Genomic DNA, 16,320 nt, shown 5'->3' with positions numbered 1-16,320 from the left:
TAGGTGAACCACAGCCGCAGGAAAGCCCAGGTCGGAAGGGACCTCGGAGATCGTCCTGTAAAACCGGAGCCCGGACAAGGCGCTCTAACCAACACCCTGCCCAGCCGAAGCCCGGCATCCTCCAGCGTCGGAGCGCGGGCGGACGGGGCTGAGGGCAGTCGGGGCGAGAGCGGCGGCGGGGCGGCCGCTGCCCCCCCTGCCCGCTCCGCCCCGGCCGTCCCGCGCCGCGGGGCGCTCGCCCGGGGGCTGCGGCGGCGGCGGCGGCCCCGATCCGCCCGCGGGGGCCAGCGCCGGGGGCGGCGAGGCGCCGAGCCCGGACTCCGCGGCGAAGGCGGGCGGCGGCGCTGCGGCTCCGCGGGGCTCGGGCTCTCCGCCCCCGCCGCCCGCCGGGGAGCGGGGGGACGGGCAGGGCAGGCCACGGCGGGCGCCGCGTCCCTCCGCGGCGAGAGTTACCGGATTAATCATTGCAGAGACCCTGGGCCGAATTCGCGGCGTGGGGCGGTCTCCCTCGCTGCACCTCCTCTCCTCCGCAAGCCAGCCTCTCGCTCCCGCTCTCCCCGAGCCGCGGATCAAAAAGAGCAAAAGCAGCCAGCCGCGGCAGTCGGCGGCGGGGCTCGGGGCCGCGCACCTGCCCGCTCCGCCCGGCCCCAACTTTCGCCGCCTGTTGCGGGCGCCGAGCATCCCGCCCGCCGCGCTCCCCGCCCCGCGCCCGCCGCTCCGCCGGGGATGGCAGCGGCGGGGCAGAGCCGCCGCTAGCCGGGGCCGCGGCTGGCCGCCCGGGGGCCGCCGCTCGGGCTCGGGCTCGGGCTCGGGCTCGGAGTCGCCGTCGTCGCCCCCCGCCTCGCCGCCGCCCGGCGCGCCGCGGGCATGGAGGTGCAGCTGGGGATCGGGCGCGTGTACCCGCGGCCGGCGGGCCGGACCTTCCGCGGGGCTTTCCAGAGCTTCTTCCAGAGCGTCTGCGAGGCGTTCCAGGCGCCGGGCGCCGCCGCGCCGCGGGAAGAGCCGGGCACCAGCCACCAGGCGCCGGCGTGCGCCGCCGGCCCGCCGAGCCCCCGGGCGCCGCCGGCCGTCTCGCCCGCCTTCCTGCCGCCGCCGGAGCCCCGCGGGGCCGCCAAGGCGCTGCCGGCCGCCCGCCCGGCCATGGGCTCGCCCTTCCCGTGCGCCGGCGACCTGAAGGAGCTGCTGGGCGAGGCGGGCGCGCTGCCGCCGCTGCTGCCGCCCGAGGCCGAGCCGGCGGCCGGCCGCGCCGAGCCGGCGCCCAAGGAGGACTTTCTGGGCGACAGCGCCAAGGAGCTCTGCAAAGCCGTGTCCGCCTCCATGGGCCTGGCCGTGGAGGCGCTGGAGGCGCCCGGCGAGCTGCTGCCCCGCGAGGACTGCATGTTCGCCCTGCCCGGGGGGCCGCCCCGCGCCCCGCGCCCCGCCGCCAAGGACCCTCCGGAGCCGCCGCCCGCCCCGGCCGCCTTCAAGGGCGGCGGCGGCGAGCCCGGCCTGGCCGTCGACGTGCCCGCCGGGCTGGCCCTGTACCGCGGCTCCCCGGAGCCCGAGGAGCCGCCGGCGCTGCCGGGCCGCGACTGCTTCGCGCTGCCGCCGCCGCCCGCCCGCATCAAGCTGGAGAGCCCCCCGGAGCCCGCGCCGGGCGGCGCCTGGGGCGCTCCGTGCCGCTTCGGCGCCGAGCTGGCCCCGCCGGGCCCCGCGCCGCCCTGGCCCTCCTTCTTCGCCGACGAGGGGCAGCTGTACGGGCCGTGCGCCGAGCCGCCCGCCGGGCCCTTCGCCTGCGGCCGCGGGCCGCCCGCCGAGCCCGCCGACTTCCCCGCCGACGCCTGGTACCCGCTGGGGCGGCCGCCCTACGCCGCCCCCGCCGCCTGCATCAAGAGCGAGCTGGGGCCCTGGGCCGAGGGCTACGGCGGCTACGGCGACGCGCGGTGAGTACCGGCGGGCAGCCCCGCACCGCCCCGCCGCGCCCCGCCGCGTCCCGTCCCCGCCGTGCCCGCGGCCGCCGCCGAGGAGCGGGGAGCGCGGCGCCGCCGTGCGCTGGGCGAGCCCCGGGGCGGCTCCGGCTTCTCCCCGAGCGGAGCGGGCGGCGAGCGGGCTGCAGAAACGCTGCGCGCGCCTCGCAGCTCTGCGCTGGGCACGGGCAGAAGATGCGTTTTAGGTAGAGCAGCACGGAAAAGGAGGAGCTGGTTAGGCGTTTGGGAAGAAGGGCTCGTGCAGAAGTAGTTTTTCTTGGTGGATTAGCCTCAGAAATCAGATCAACGGTCTCTGTGAAATCGGTATGCGCAACCCGAAACAGCGGGCATATGTTGCCACCCTTCATTGCAGCAAAGCGTATTACTGTTTGAGAGAATCACTGCAGCTGGCAGAAACCGGGAGTGAGAAAAGGACTGCGAAAGGATTTCTTCTTGAATTTTAAAAAAGAAAACAAAACAAAAACCAGAAATAATGAGCTACCGGCTCAGATGTACCCCAGCCACAGGTGGTTGGTATGGCCTCAGTTTGGGTTTGCATCGCTGGAGTTTCGTACTCGCCTGCTCACTGTGTAGTGGGATCAAGGATTAAAATGCACAATTAGATTTTCCCTTTAAATTATCACAGGACAAACGCATCACACTTGTGCTTCTGGGCTTGTTTTGCTGCTCCAAAATGCTCGTGTTTTTATTCGGACAGTGCAGTATTTATCAGCTACACAATAATGGGTATTTTGTGTAGAAGTGGCTCGGGAAAAAAAATGGGGTAAAAGAAAGGAAAGGTCAAAATGAGTCCATCTGCGAGTGTCGTATCAGCGACAGGAGCTGTGTGTGCCCTGTGCATGTTGCTATTGGGTCTGGATAAATCTCTGCTCAAACCAGTGCAAAGTTAGCAGGGATGAGTAGAGTTGAAAAAGTTTTGCTATCCAAACACTATCGATTGATGATGCAGGTTTTAGAGAGCAGCAGGCTGGGTTGGGAAGTTTTATTTGCCTGTGAAGCCCATACAGCAGAACTATGCATGGATAAGGAGTACTGTGTTAAGCAAAACAGGACTGGGCTTATGTGGTGCTCCACAGGCAATCGTGTGGGTTGGATCTGGACAGCAGGTACATTTTGCCGGGGTCTTGCTGTACAGATAAGTGCTGTCTCCCTTATTCCTGTGGGAAATACCGTACCCGCCTCTTCCCGGCAGCGCAGCTCAGTTTGCCGCGTCCGTGTCCCTGTTTCCCCTGGAGCAGTCCCATGAGGCCGGCAGGACTGCCTGAACTCAGCAGGCTTCAGCAAAAATCAATGGAGTACGAGCTCATATAAGAGTTTCTAAAACACCATTACCTTGTCCTTTGGACTCCATTGCTCATACAGCATTGCATGGCTGCTGCAAGTGAGAGAGTGACAGTGTTTATATGCCTCTTTGTGTTTGGCTGCAATTTTAAAATGTTATAAGGAAAGTGGAACACTTGTTCTTGGTCTGGCTAAAGCCATACAGGTTACTCTCTGTCAGGTTTGCGTAGCATCCTAGCAAGATCTTCACTAACTTCAGTGTGCTGCCTGTCGATCGCTGTTCACTGTGCCTTTCAATTTTCTCTTGGGTTTACAACAATAGCAGTGCAATGAGCAGTCTCTGCTGCAGCTGAAGCTCAAATGGCAGCAGTTTATTTACCAGCATCTCAGAGAGCAACAATTGTAAGGAAAGAGGGTTGTGGGGGCTAAAACGTTTCATAGCAAAACTCCCTCATGAAGGACAATCAACTGTATCTTGTATAGCCCTGCTAGCTTCCAAAGCTGCGTTTGGTTACAATCCTTCCCTACTTGGCATTGCACAAAGGAGTTTTACCTCTTAGCTATATGAAATGGAGTCTCAGCATTTCTTTGGGAGTAGGTGGAGGGCACTTCTGTTGGACTCGCGACAGCTTTGCCAGCCTAAGGAGTTTTACACTTTAGATTTCCACATCTTCCTAATGCTGGCAGTGGCAGCTGCAGCCCGGTCTCCTCGGAAGACTTGCGAAGTCTGGATCAGGTATAGATAGTTCTGAAGTTAGACACCTTCCCCCATATATGACACTAAAGCATGAGCACGTTCTTTGTTTCTTAGCATATTTGGGGGCGGATGTTTATATTTGCCCTTTATATAAAGTACTAGGGATTTGGTTTGGGGAGCTTTAGCCGACAAGTTCGCCTCCAAAGCCTTGAGAGAGGAGGGTTGGATTGCCTGAGCGACTGTTAGTGGAAAACGGCGTGCTTGCTGTCGTGTTGGTCTGGGCTACAGCACACGCAGGCTGTAAAACAGGCACTGTCAGGGGCTGGTGGCTGCCCCAGCATTTCTCTGAAGCAGGCAGGTCCAGCGTGACCAAACTAAGATGCTCTCTCTCTGGGAGTCCTCATCACTATTTTATGGCATGGTCAATTGCCTGTGACCACAGGGCATGGTGGGGATACGGGACTGGGCTTGAGCAGCTGCTTCTGGGACTGGTCCTCAGCATGGTGCGGGCTTAGACGCATAATTGCTGCCTGCCCCCTTGGCTTGTGCAAGGGGAGGGATTTGCCTGTTTTTAGAGGCACTGAAACATTGCATAGGAAGCAAAGTAGGAATTAACACATCTTGATTTAATGTAAAGCTTTTTACACAATGTACTTGGTGGTGCCAGTAATGCTTATGTATCATTAACAAATTAATCCAAGCTTTTGTTCCACTGCGCCTCGTAGCTGTTTGTCTTTGTGCTCTATTGCATAATTATTACCAGCGGTCTATAAGGTGACTAAATAACCTGCTTCGAGACTGAGACATAGAATTGATATAATAAATTCAAGCTTACAGGGTCAAAGTGATTTTAAGATTGAAACACAGAAGCAAGGAAGTGTTTTAGGCCTGTTTGGTTTAATCTAAAAAGAATACAAAGAGGGAAATATTACTGTGATAATGGAAACAAAGGTGATAAATTAATTTAAGGGGTGATTGGCTCAGAAAATCTAGCTGTCCATGTGGTTTCCAATGCTTTCTAAACAGCATTTCCTGTAGCTACTATCTGTTTTGTATCCATGTGTTTGTTAGTTGCACCAGCTTGTAGATTCCGTTCTCTGGTTCAGTAGTGATCAGCTTGGGCAGGTGCCCTGCGTTTATGCATCATCTGGCGTAATGGCTAGGCGTTCTTTTTTGTGGCCAGCCATGTAATCGTGATACCTCTTACAGATAATACCTGTAAAAATGTCTCCCTGTTGAAGAAGGAGATAAGATTCTGATAACAAGATCAAGGGCAGCTTCTTAACGCCAGGAGACGAGCCCGGGCCGAGAGCCGTGCCCCTGCGCCGTGCCGCGCTGCTCGGCCGGCCGCCAGTAGCCTGCCCTGTGCCTGCCCGCGTGCCAGCCTTTGGCTGCAGACCCTCAGCTCTTTGCTGGCAGAATGCAAAAGCTTTCGCAGAAGTGGGATTCACCCCCCCTTCTCCTGTTGCTAATATGACCTTTTTGCTCAGGGGAATGGCAGTATTACGTAAATATTTCTTTTGAAGACAAACCGTGCGTGGAAGAATGCTGTTTCTGAAGCCTCTCCCTCCGGCCAGCTTTGTAATGTACAGACAGTCCACAGCTGCTGGTACAGATCCCATGGACAGTGAACCTCAGGCAGCTGGGAAAATCACTGATGTGCTAAAGCTTTTTGATGGTTCCTGATAAAAGGAGAAGAAAAAGCGTAAGAAAAATTCACCTTCCAATTCTTGCCTTTTCTTCTTTCAATGTACACATTGGGCACTCCTGTTAACAATTCTCTTGACTGGGTTCAGGTTCTTCTCCTGTGGTGCCGCTGAGGTCTTTGCCTCTTTCCATAAGAATCTGGGCATCATGTTCTGACACCTTTGCTTAGGTATGAGGCACCGTCTCCAAACAGAGCACACTAGTGTTGTCTTCAGAGCACTCCATCTTCAACGTGAAATTCCCCTTTCTCAACTCTTTTGATTAGTAGGTAATAAGGTTGATATCTTGTCAGATTTTCTTTTAAAAAACAGATTTCATAATTTTCCTGATCACTTCCAAATTTTGAGCAAGCTGTGGGTTACAACTGGTGCACACTTAATTCTCAGCACATTCGTCCATGTTCTCGTGTCATGTACCAGGACAGTTTGCATCACTGTTAGCTTACTCATCAGGATTGACTGTGCATTAAATTAGTGCTAAGTGCCCTAGGTTGCAGCAGAGATCACAACAAATTCACAGGAGGAGAAAACATTCCTAGGACACAACTGAGAAGTATCTTAAATTCTTGTAAGTTCTTGCCAAGCTGTCTTCAGTAGTTGCTAAGGCAGAAGGGTGGAAAGGATCACAAGGAGTTTCCTTGTCCGGTCTCAAGAACTATCATAACTGAGAAAGTCTGTAATGTGCTTTGAGACTGATAATTCTTGAGAGATTTTGATGCACTTGTTGCTTTCTACCCTTAAGAAGCTTGATCCTGCTGCAGAAGGACAGTTTGGGAGATGGAGGCGTTTTCTGAGTGGGATCACATTCGCCCCTGGTGACCTCCTGGGGTGAATTCCACCCAAACCCAGGCCTTCTTTGGCGCTGAGTGCACGGCCAGGGTGGTGACACTGCCTGCCCAGGCCTGCAGCTCTCAGACGGGACTCCCTGCCTTCAGCAGCCACGGGATCAGGCCGCTGTTTTGGAGCCTGCGTATCCGCAGGTTTTATAACTGCGCTGAGCTCTGGTGCAGCCAAGTTTTGTCTGGAGTTGCCAAACCAGCGTTCCACTTTGCCGTGCGAAATAGAGCCACATGAAGCGTGGCTGAGTCACTGGTAGTTTCTGGAGCAGGGGCAGGGCTGCTGCCTCCGATGTGCCATCGGCACTGGATTTCAAAGCTTCGTAAACAGAAAGCGGGACAAACATGGGTAGGCCCGATCTGAAGCTCAGTAGGGGCTGGAGCTGAGCTTCCCACAGGTTACAGCATGAAGAGGCTGCTTTCATAAGTTCCCTGCTGACAGACCTGCGACGGCTATTTTAAGCACAGAATAAAATGCCAATAGTTCACAAACAGCCGAGTGCTGTTTCTTGTTTAGAGAACTAGGGACTCATTTGAATGTGAATTGGCGTTTTACCAGGTTATGACAAGACACTCATCTGTCATGGCCTGAGTTAGGGTTGTGAAGTAAGTGATATATTGAGGCAGGGTAACTGGAGTAGCTGCAATGTGAAGCACTCTGCCCAAGCTGTATTCTCGCAGGACAACAGTAGGTGCAATGAACTCATCAGGGGGAGAGCAGAGGAGCTGAGCAGCATCTGTTGGGTCTCTCCGTACTGGTAGCAAATCTATTGCAGCTCCGTTTTCTTACTCCCAAGAGCTACTATTTGAAGAATTATAATGTGTAGCCAAAGCTCATTTGTTTTGTTCCATGCTTAGCTGGTTTATTTGTTTTCATTTCATTTTGATGGTGCTGATTTATTTAGTCTTTTCCATGAATTAGTTTTCATTTCACTTGATAAATGAGATTATTCTTTTTCACGTCTAGTTACCTAGACTCGACCTGCAGTGAGAGACTTTCTGTTTCCTTTTGAAGATGCCCAGAACCTCCCAGAAAACACTCAGACTGGACAGATCACAGTCCTTGTGTTAATGCACAGACTGAGCCCATGGAAAGAAAAAGGCATTGGTACTTTCCATCCTCATCAAGGTTTGCACTTGACGCTGCAGAGGCCTGGGTGCAGTGCTGGAGCTGATGACGGTTCTGTCCTAGGAGCTGACACTGCCCTTTTCTTTGCTATTAAATTGGCACTTATGTCTGTGGCAGAGCATGAAGGAAAATAAACTGTTTCCAGTGTTCTTTGTTATCCAGTTTGCTTCTCCATCTCAGTTTGTTTTGCTTCTGTTTTTTTCTTAGTATTTCCATTCTTTATACCAAGTTTCGTAATGTAGTCTCCCTCTTTCTCACCCCCCACCTCCATCCGTCCCTACCCTCCCTCTCTCCCTCTTGTTCATGCACCCACTCGCGAGCTCTCCCCCTGTCCCTTTGCCATGGGATCACCTGGGGAACAAGGCACGGTGTTCAGGCACATGTGGTGTGTTTGTGCGGGACCTGCTGGTCTGTTCCTGGAATATGAAGCATCTATTTGCTTTTTCATCCACTCACTGCAAAAATGTTCAAGGGCAGACTTCCCTCCATTCTCTCTGTGCTTTCCCTCCTCTGTGCTTTCCCATCCTCTTCTCCCCGTCTCTCGCATTTCTGAGCTCTTACATCCTCTGGAAATTGGTTCCAAAGTCTCATTCTCGATATGTACTGTGATTATTTTTTTCCAGTTTCTCTTAAGTGCATGATGCAATGAAAGGACGAGCTCTACATAGCAGTTGGCATAGAGTACAGTGGCAGAAGAATTTAGAAAAAATGACCAAAGACATAATACATAAAAAGGTGTAAGAGCATTAATGGGTTTTAGTTACAGAGGCATTTTGTGTACTCCGTCCTGTATTTACCAAGAATTTTAGCACAGGAAGCAGTAAATGATTTGCCAATGACAGCTTTTCTCCTACTTGTACAGCTTTTAAGTTTTTCTTCTGTTTACAGTATTCACTGGTATTTCTTTGTTGCGCAGATGCTGTGTAACAGATGCTAGCTGTGCTTTGCATTACTGTGTATAGTTAGTCTACAGTATAAACCATTAGTTTTCCTGTTACAAGAACTTCATTACAGCCAAGGAGAGCTAGTTAAACATCGGTAGAGCCTTTGTGCTTTCTGCTGAGACTAGAAGGGCAATATATTTCAAAATACTGATTATGAATGAGAGATGTTTGGTAGCACTCATAGGAGCCTGTGGCTTTGCATGCTGCCATAGCTGAAAGCCAAACCCCTGGAGGGTGGCTGCGTGGGGATCAGCCCCAGTGGAGCTGGTTCGAGGGCTGTGCTGCACAGAGCAGGGTTTTCTTGCCAATGACAGGGTGTCGGCAGCGTGGTCGTGTTCGGCATCGCCTGAGATGGAGAGTGGCGATGTGTCACCACGCTGCTGGAAGGGCAGCCGGCGCTGCAGAATGGGAGGTGGCAGCGTGGCCCCGGAGCAGCTGCCGCACCCGGGCTGCCCAGGCCGCCAGCGGCACGGCTGCCGGGACGTCCCCGGGATGTGGCACGGAGCTGGCAATTCCTGGAAGTCTCTGCCTCCAGCCCTGGCTTTGGACTGAAGGGGTATGGGACAGTCCTTGCAAGAAGTAAAACAAAAACACTGTATCAAAGCGCTGAATGCCATCTGCCGCCCCAGATATCCCCTCCAGAAGATGCACTACTCCCGTCTCCTCCCTTCCCGATGACCCTCCAAGGCCGTGCCTAGTTTCAGGCAGGAAAAAACACTTTGCCCTATGTCCGTGTCAGGGTGGCACCTTTGAATCACGAGCTGTTAGGTGAATGAAAAATAAAGACATGCAGTATTTTGAGAGCAAATATCAGATAGTTAAAGAAAAAAAAAACATAGTGGAAATGGGAAATGATGAGAATTTGGAGTCGATGTTTGGTGGGAATGGATGAGCCTCATGTGTGCTCTTGAACTGGAAGGAGAATGGGAAATGTTGCCGTTTCTTGCAGCAGTAAATCAAAAAATATCCTAAAATATGGAAATTTTTTGTGGCCATATGGGAACAGTTTGTTTTGGTATGACAGCAGCTTTATTTCACAGAGTTAAAAATAATTTGTAATACAGAGTGGTAATTCTGTGGCTTGTATTTTTCTATCATTCATCTTGTCATTACTGAATATCATTCTAATTTTATTAACTGGTGATTTTCAAATGTTTGTGCTAATTTGCCATTTCTGTACTGGCAATTGTTACTCTGATTTGCTTTCAGTTTGTACTTGGTGTGCTTGCTGGTGGCTGTCGGCTGCGCTGCCATAGGAGGCTGTTCAGTTTCAAATGGATACTTTCCTCTTGGGTTTGTAGCTGCAAAGTTGAATATAAAAGCAGTAACCTTATTATTTTATCATCCTGGGGATGATAACATTTAAAATTTAATCAAATGGGCATTTATCAAAAGAAAACTGTTCTGTGGGAAACTTTCTACTACTTCTGGTAAAAGCCACTCGTTTCTCTGAGCTGTTGGGGGACATCCCCGAGGTCCATGCAGTGCTCGTATGGCTGACGGCTGAATGCAGGAAATAGGCAGAAATATGGAGTTCCCCCTTGCCCAGGTGTTCAGCTTCGTACCCACGAGGGGACTGCTCGCACTCGAGCGGGGCTCTGAGCCCGACAATGCGGCCGGGCTGCCCGGGCCTGCAGCCGGGGGTGCCCCGCACCGGGGGCGGTTTGGGAACGCAGATCTGCGCGGTTGTGCCAGGCTGGCAGGCGTGCCACGTGGCAGCCAGCAGCCTCTGCCCCTCCTTCACACAGCTCCTCCAAACCCTCCTTTGTCCGCACAGGCATCTTGCCACGCGAGCTGGTAGCCTAATAAGCCTTGTAGCCTCCCCAGGCACGTCGGTGTTTTAAAGGAGGATTTTAGTGTTTGGGGTGCTGAGTGACGATCTACGTTCCTTGAGAACTATGCCCATTTTTCTGTGGCCCCCCTGCATTTCCCTGTTTTGTTTTCAGGGTGTTCGCAGTCCTGAACACATTTTGTGAATGGAAAAAAAACACAGCACAGCATCATAAGCCAGAAGGCCATGCCAAGCAAGAAACATCAGATAAACCTAGCTGCATGAAAGACTTATGAGACATAGTCTTTTCCTCCTTTCGTGCAGTTAATATTTTTTTTTCAATTCAAAGTGAACTTTCTTTTTCTGGGAAAACCCATGTAGGCAGCTGTAGAATTCCAGCTCTCTGCCACAGCACAGGTGTAGCAGAAGCAGCATCTTCACCACTTGGGCATCAGCTCCATTTTGGGGGGCACCACTGCTCTGAGACAATGGGACAGAGAAGGAACTTCAGGCGGCATCGCCCATTGCTCCTCGGCTTTTCTGAAGTTTTCCCTTGGCATTGCTGCTGGCCTGAAGAATGGTTTCTGCAGAGAGGACTTTTGCACCAGAAACCCGCACAAAGCAAACACGGCAGAGTCATCCCAGACAGACCAACCAGCTGGTGTCAGCTGGGAGGAGGCCCCTTTTTTCTAGTGGCTGGGTGCCACGTCCAGTTGGTGACGTGGCGTGACGCAGAAGGCACGGGCACCTTCCCTTGTTGTCATTAGGTGAAATGCGAACACTAGTGAGAAGTGATCTCGTCTCACCTTGGATGAACCCGTTTGTACACACCATTTCCATAGGCATTCAGCAAAGGCAAAGTTTTCTGCATGAGTATCAGGTCTATTCCAGCACTTTCTTTTCCCCAGGAGAGCTGGGAAGCAGTGTGCATGAGAGGCAGATGCCCTCTCTCCCATTTCAGTTGGAGCAGCTGTGCCTGGGAAGCAACTGAGAAGCAGGGACGGGCAAGTTGTCTCTTAATACCTGGCCGGTGCAGGCATTCCATCCTGTCTCTGCCTCTGTTTTTCCGTGCTTTGACGCTTACTGGATTGCAAACCCAGCCGCGGTGTTTTGACTTCTTGTTGCTACCAGGGGTCAAGAGGTACCTCCAGCGCGCAGCCGGCTGCAGTGTGCTCAGCCTAGCAATGCGGCGGCACGGCCGCTGGTAGCAGATGGCTGGCACCGTCTGTCCTGAGCCTGCTTCAGCCGGGTCCTATCCTGCTCCCTGCAGAGCTGGCACAGATGCCAGGAGGGGGTACCTGGAGGATCCTACCTGGCCACTTCGCAGCATCACAGGCTTAGAGGAACCAGTAACCTGTGCAGAGTCCTTCCTTGCAGTGCAGATCGTACGGTGCAGCAGGCGACCAGCGGGGGTGCACAGGACCACTGTGTCATTAGTGCTCTCTGGAGAAGTTTTGGGGAAGGGGAAGACTCCAGCTGCGGGGGTGTCGCGTGCCAGTGACGGGTGGCATGCAGTGGGCACCACGCCGAGGCCCCGCTGGCTGCTGCCTCTGCTGTCCTTCATCTGCCCGCGGAGCCACAGCGTGCCACAGGCGGGGACACTGCGAAACCTCTGCCCTGTTCCCTTTTCCTCTTGCCCTCAGCTTCTGCGAGTGGACCGGCCAGGCCGGGGGGCTGATTCCTCGGTCACTACTGGCATGGCACTCGGTGGGGTCTGGTTGCTGAATGCAGGGTGCCACGGCTGTGCCCTGCTGCGGGGAGCCCCGCGGTGCACGTGCGCTGTCACCGCTGCTCTTGTGCAGCCCCACAGGTGCCCGATGGCTGTGGTGCCCCCGGCTCACGCCCGGGGTGTGCGTGGGGCTGGAGGTGCCACAGCTCATCCCTCATCATCCGCCAGTACACGTGTATGGGTCCTCACTGAAGCTTGTTTCCCCTGGCTAACAGCTTAAATTAATTGGTACAAAGTGTAATTGAGGACTTGACTTTGAATGTGAACAGTAGGAGGATATTAGGAAGTTTTATCTGATGTACAAAAGCACATTCATGTCCTTGTAGGTCCCTGGTTGTTCGGATCTTTTGCAGAGAGAGTAATGCTGGATTAGATGATGTTCAGCTGAATGAAATATGATGATCAGCTGATTTATTTTTGAGAGTGAGAAACAAATCATAAACTTAACACCCTCAGGGGTGACAACAGTGCTCTTTCAGTGGCCCCATTGCTCAGAGTTTTGAGGTATCATCTAAGTGAGAAGTGGGGCAGAATCCTCAGCTTGGAAATCCAGAGACCCGTTTCACAGCCTGCAATTTCAGAGTAGTGGGGCTTCCTTTATGAAGGGCTTTGGGATCTAGGGGCAGCGAATTCTGTCCAACTGTTGATATATTTGCTTAAAAAAGCTGAAGCGTATGAAAGAAGTTGTCTTGTGAGCTTCAGGTTTGTGCTGTGCAGCAGAAAATGCACATTTTTCTTGGAGAAAAAAGAGCTCCTGGAAGAAGTTGACACATCCCTGCATGGCCGATAGCACTGCTGCCAGCAGCGGGGTCCTGCTGATGAGCGAGGCAGGAGCCTCGTCTGTTACTGCTCCTGTGTGGTGACACCAAGGGATCGCTGTGATTTCCTGCGGCCCACTGCAAATCAAACAGAGAGCACAGGCTGGGAAAGGAGGGGCTGTTTCCAGGCATGCGACTTACAGAGAACAGGTACGGGGCCGTACTGATGCAGTAAGGGAAGGAGGTGAAGAGATGACAATCATTTCTTGTCACTCAGGTGAGGCTCGGCATTTTAGGATGCTGGTTATGGCAAAAGGGCCATGAGAAATCTGCACCGGAGAAGGAGGTGAGATGAACCTCAGCTCGTCTGTCCCCTGTGGGGGTGGCAGTGTGGGCAGGGGGCTGGGGGGGCTGAGGGGGCCGTGCTCAGCGCTGTGTTGAGCTGGGGCTCCAGGGCAGCAGCCTTCGGTCAGCCCTTGGGTCCCCAGGAACCTCCGGACTGGTGCTGGGGACTTGCAAAGGGCCACTGCCACCGATCTGTAGGTTTCAATATGCTGTACGTGGGGACCCAAAGGGAAATAAAGGATTGTAAACTGCGATTTTATCCTTTTATCCACCTCTGGCGGGAGCGGGAGTTGTACTGCCTGTCAGTCTGTGTCATCGCGTTGTGCTGCATGCCAGCACTGCCAGAGGCTTTCTCAAGTGTCTCTGTAAGACAGCTAGACACAGCAGTCTGTTCTGCTGCTGAGACACAGAGTCAATTACTCTCAGCCTAGGAGAGCAGAGTTCATTAGGACCGGGAAGTCTGCCGCAGCACTAAGAAGATGGAGCTAGTTTGGTTGGTGGGTGCAGCCCGGGGACCCCTGTGGTGGGCGCCCCTGGGCCAGCCTGCGAAGGGTGCATGGAGCCTGCTGCCCCCCAGGAATAATGAAACACCTTCATTAGTGAGCGGCAGGTGAGAAGCGCCTCCCATGTATGGAGCCAAGCAGCTATGCCTGTGGGGTGGTGCAATTCGGTGGATGCATCCGCAGGAATGGACAGTCCTGCTGTTCAGTTTGAGGGGCCCTGTCCAGCCCAGCCCTGCTGCCTGAAAGCTGAGTAACGCCGAGAAGCCTCGCTTTGTTTGCCTGCAGTGGAAGAAAACAGTTTGGGCACTTGGGGGTTTTAACTCAGCAGGGCTGTTGGCCTTGGTATCGGTAGTCACAGCACACCGTCTGGGCCAGAATGGCCTTTACTTTTCAACAATAACAGTGCTATGAATAAGCTCATTAAAATAAAAGAAACTGACCCAGTTGTCATGGCAAAGACTTCTGACGGAGGTTCCTCATACATATCCCTCTCGCTGCACCCGCTGCTGGCTCGTCCATCGCTGCTGATACGGCTGCGCCCGCTCCGCTCCTCACCCGCTGCAGCCTCGCCCCTCCCGGACTCAGGGTGTGGGGCAAAGAGGAGGAGAAAATCCCATGTGGAGAGCCCCCGAGCTCCGCGAGCCTCCTCCTCGGAGCTGCCTTCCGGGCCTGCATGAGGCGCGTGCGGCAGGCAGCGCTGGCAGCTTTTGCAACGTCTCTTTGTGTTTCATCCTGCTTTAAAAATAATGAACGCCACCCTGGTTCCTCTTCACAAGTATTTATAAGTGAAGTTCAATATACATTCTAACAGTAATAAAGATACTACCAGTATTTTTGTGCTACTTTGTGCTCCTCAGGCACTTTTCTTCCAAAGCACTTGTGAGCAGCAATTCGTTTAGCTTCCAGGCAACCGTGCAAAATAGGCGTTATTCCTCCTCAATCAACAGGGTGGGAGAGGAGATTTTTAGTGAGCAGGTGGCTTTGGCAAAAATCCCCCAAGGTGTATGAATGCCTGCCTGCCCTGGCACTGCCAGATCTGGGTTCCTGGGGCCGGGGGGATCGGGGTTTGTTTTTCCAGGTCTGTTGTTGAGGAAACTGCTCTGCAGAGATGCACTTGTGGACTGGACTTTAGGCCCTGTAAATAGTGCCATTTACTTTAGCAGACCGAGTGCTGTCCTCGGGAGGATCTGACCCCATCCAGCTCCTGGCGCTGGGACAGCGTGTGCCAGGCGAGGGGTTGCGGGCGGCAGCGTCTTGCCTGGGGACAGCCCCGTGGCCACGCTCCAGGCCAGGGCGTGCTCGGCTCCCGCCTCTGCTTTTTTTCTGTTTCATGCAATTTGAGCAGAAGCCAGAAAGAGCAAGGTCACCCGTGCTCCTCTGTGGCTTGGAACTGCTGAGCTCTCCATCTGGGAGGGCTTTTTAAATGCTGAGAACAAAGTCAGATGCTGATACATCCGAAGAAGCAGTGTAGACAGGACACAGACCACATATTATGTGGTTTTACAGTAGTAGAAATCAGCTTAAAAATAAAGCCCAGCTCTACAGGTATTTATAGCTAATGCCCTTTCCACGGGCAGCAGGCACTCGTCCCACTGGGACGGCAGTTGGATGCTGCCTCGCTCCGGGCGGCTCGGGTGGCCACGCGGGTGAGCTGCGCTGCTCTCTGCAGGTCTCGGAGGCTTTTCTGTGCCGTAGAAAGCAGAAAGCAGCACACAGATACAAGATACAAACAGATACAAGTCCCTAGTCCGTGCTGCCAGACCGCAGTCCCCCTGCTTTTCCTGGAATAAGTGCCATCAGGAACAATCCCTCGAAATGCTGGTGGGGAGACTACGCTGCAGTTTTCCCAAAATGCATTTTACAGATGCACTGGGGCACGTTCAGCTCATGGGACAAGGACGGAGAACACGGTGCTTCACTTTCTCTTCTCCCTGGTGTTCTCTGATGCCGGGGAAGGCCTCAGAGGGTGGCTTCTCCTTGTCGTCTTTCCAAAGGTGATACTTCGCTTGTTTTCTGGTGTTTTCTCACTGACTCCTCAGCAGTTTGACTGGAGCTACATATTTTAGCTGCATTAGCTTCTTTGCTAGTTAGAAATGGCAGAAAAAATGCTTTGACCTTGGCTCATGTGCTGAGAACAGAGCACAGGAACAAGTTTTTGTATCAGTAATTTCCCAGCGAAGGTTCTTTCCTCCTCCCCCTCCCCGGGTATCTGGGACGTGCAGCATCAGAGTTTTTGCACATTTCTGACATGCTGCTGGAGAGTATTTGGACAGACTTTCTGTAGCTCCTCTTTCCTTTCTAGAAAGAGAGAAAAGGAGAAAAGTAATTTGGCTGCCAATCAGGTTAATTGCTTTCAGCTGGGCAGCAGCTAGGTGCACTAACTGGAAAAATTCCACATGCAAGTATTTTTTCAGGTGATCCACATTTTTTCTTGGGTTGACCATGTATGTGTGTGTGTGCATTTGTGGGCATGGGTCTTATTATACCTGTGGACACAAATTATGCTTTTTGTATGTGCACTCTCTTCTTGTATTAGCAGCATTACATCCACGGCCCCAGTGCCTGCAGCAGTCCATCCGTGGGATTGTGGAGTTGGGAGTTTTGCATTTGAAGTCCATCCGTGGGATTTGGGTTGTGGAGGTGCGAGACCTGCG

The 16,320-nt window shown here is 53.5% G+C and overlaps 1 protein-coding gene across 1 annotated transcript in view; it reads left to right on the top strand.

The window, feature by feature from the left end:
• Nucleotides 1-41: 41 nt before the first annotated feature.
• The window catches only part of AR (androgen receptor), a 63,022-nt gene continuing 46,743 nt past the window's right edge, over nucleotides 42-16,320 (top strand). Inside the window, exon 1 of the mRNA XM_067004824.1 lies at nucleotides 42-1,922. Within this exon, the coding sequence (XP_066860925.1) occupies nucleotides 868-1,922 (1,055 nt within the window). The 5' untranslated portion in view covers nucleotides 42-867. The remainder of the gene's footprint in view (nucleotides 1,923-16,320) is intronic.

Source organism: Anser cygnoides, chromosome 13 (assembly GCF_040182565.1).
Source record: "Anser cygnoides isolate HZ-2024a breed goose chromosome 13, Taihu_goose_T2T_genome, whole genome shotgun sequence".
Taxonomy (NCBI): Eukaryota; Metazoa; Chordata; class Aves; order Anseriformes; family Anatidae; genus Anser; species Anser cygnoides.
The sequence above is the reverse complement of the archived record's forward strand: the minus strand, read 5'-3'. Positions and strand labels throughout refer to the sequence as shown.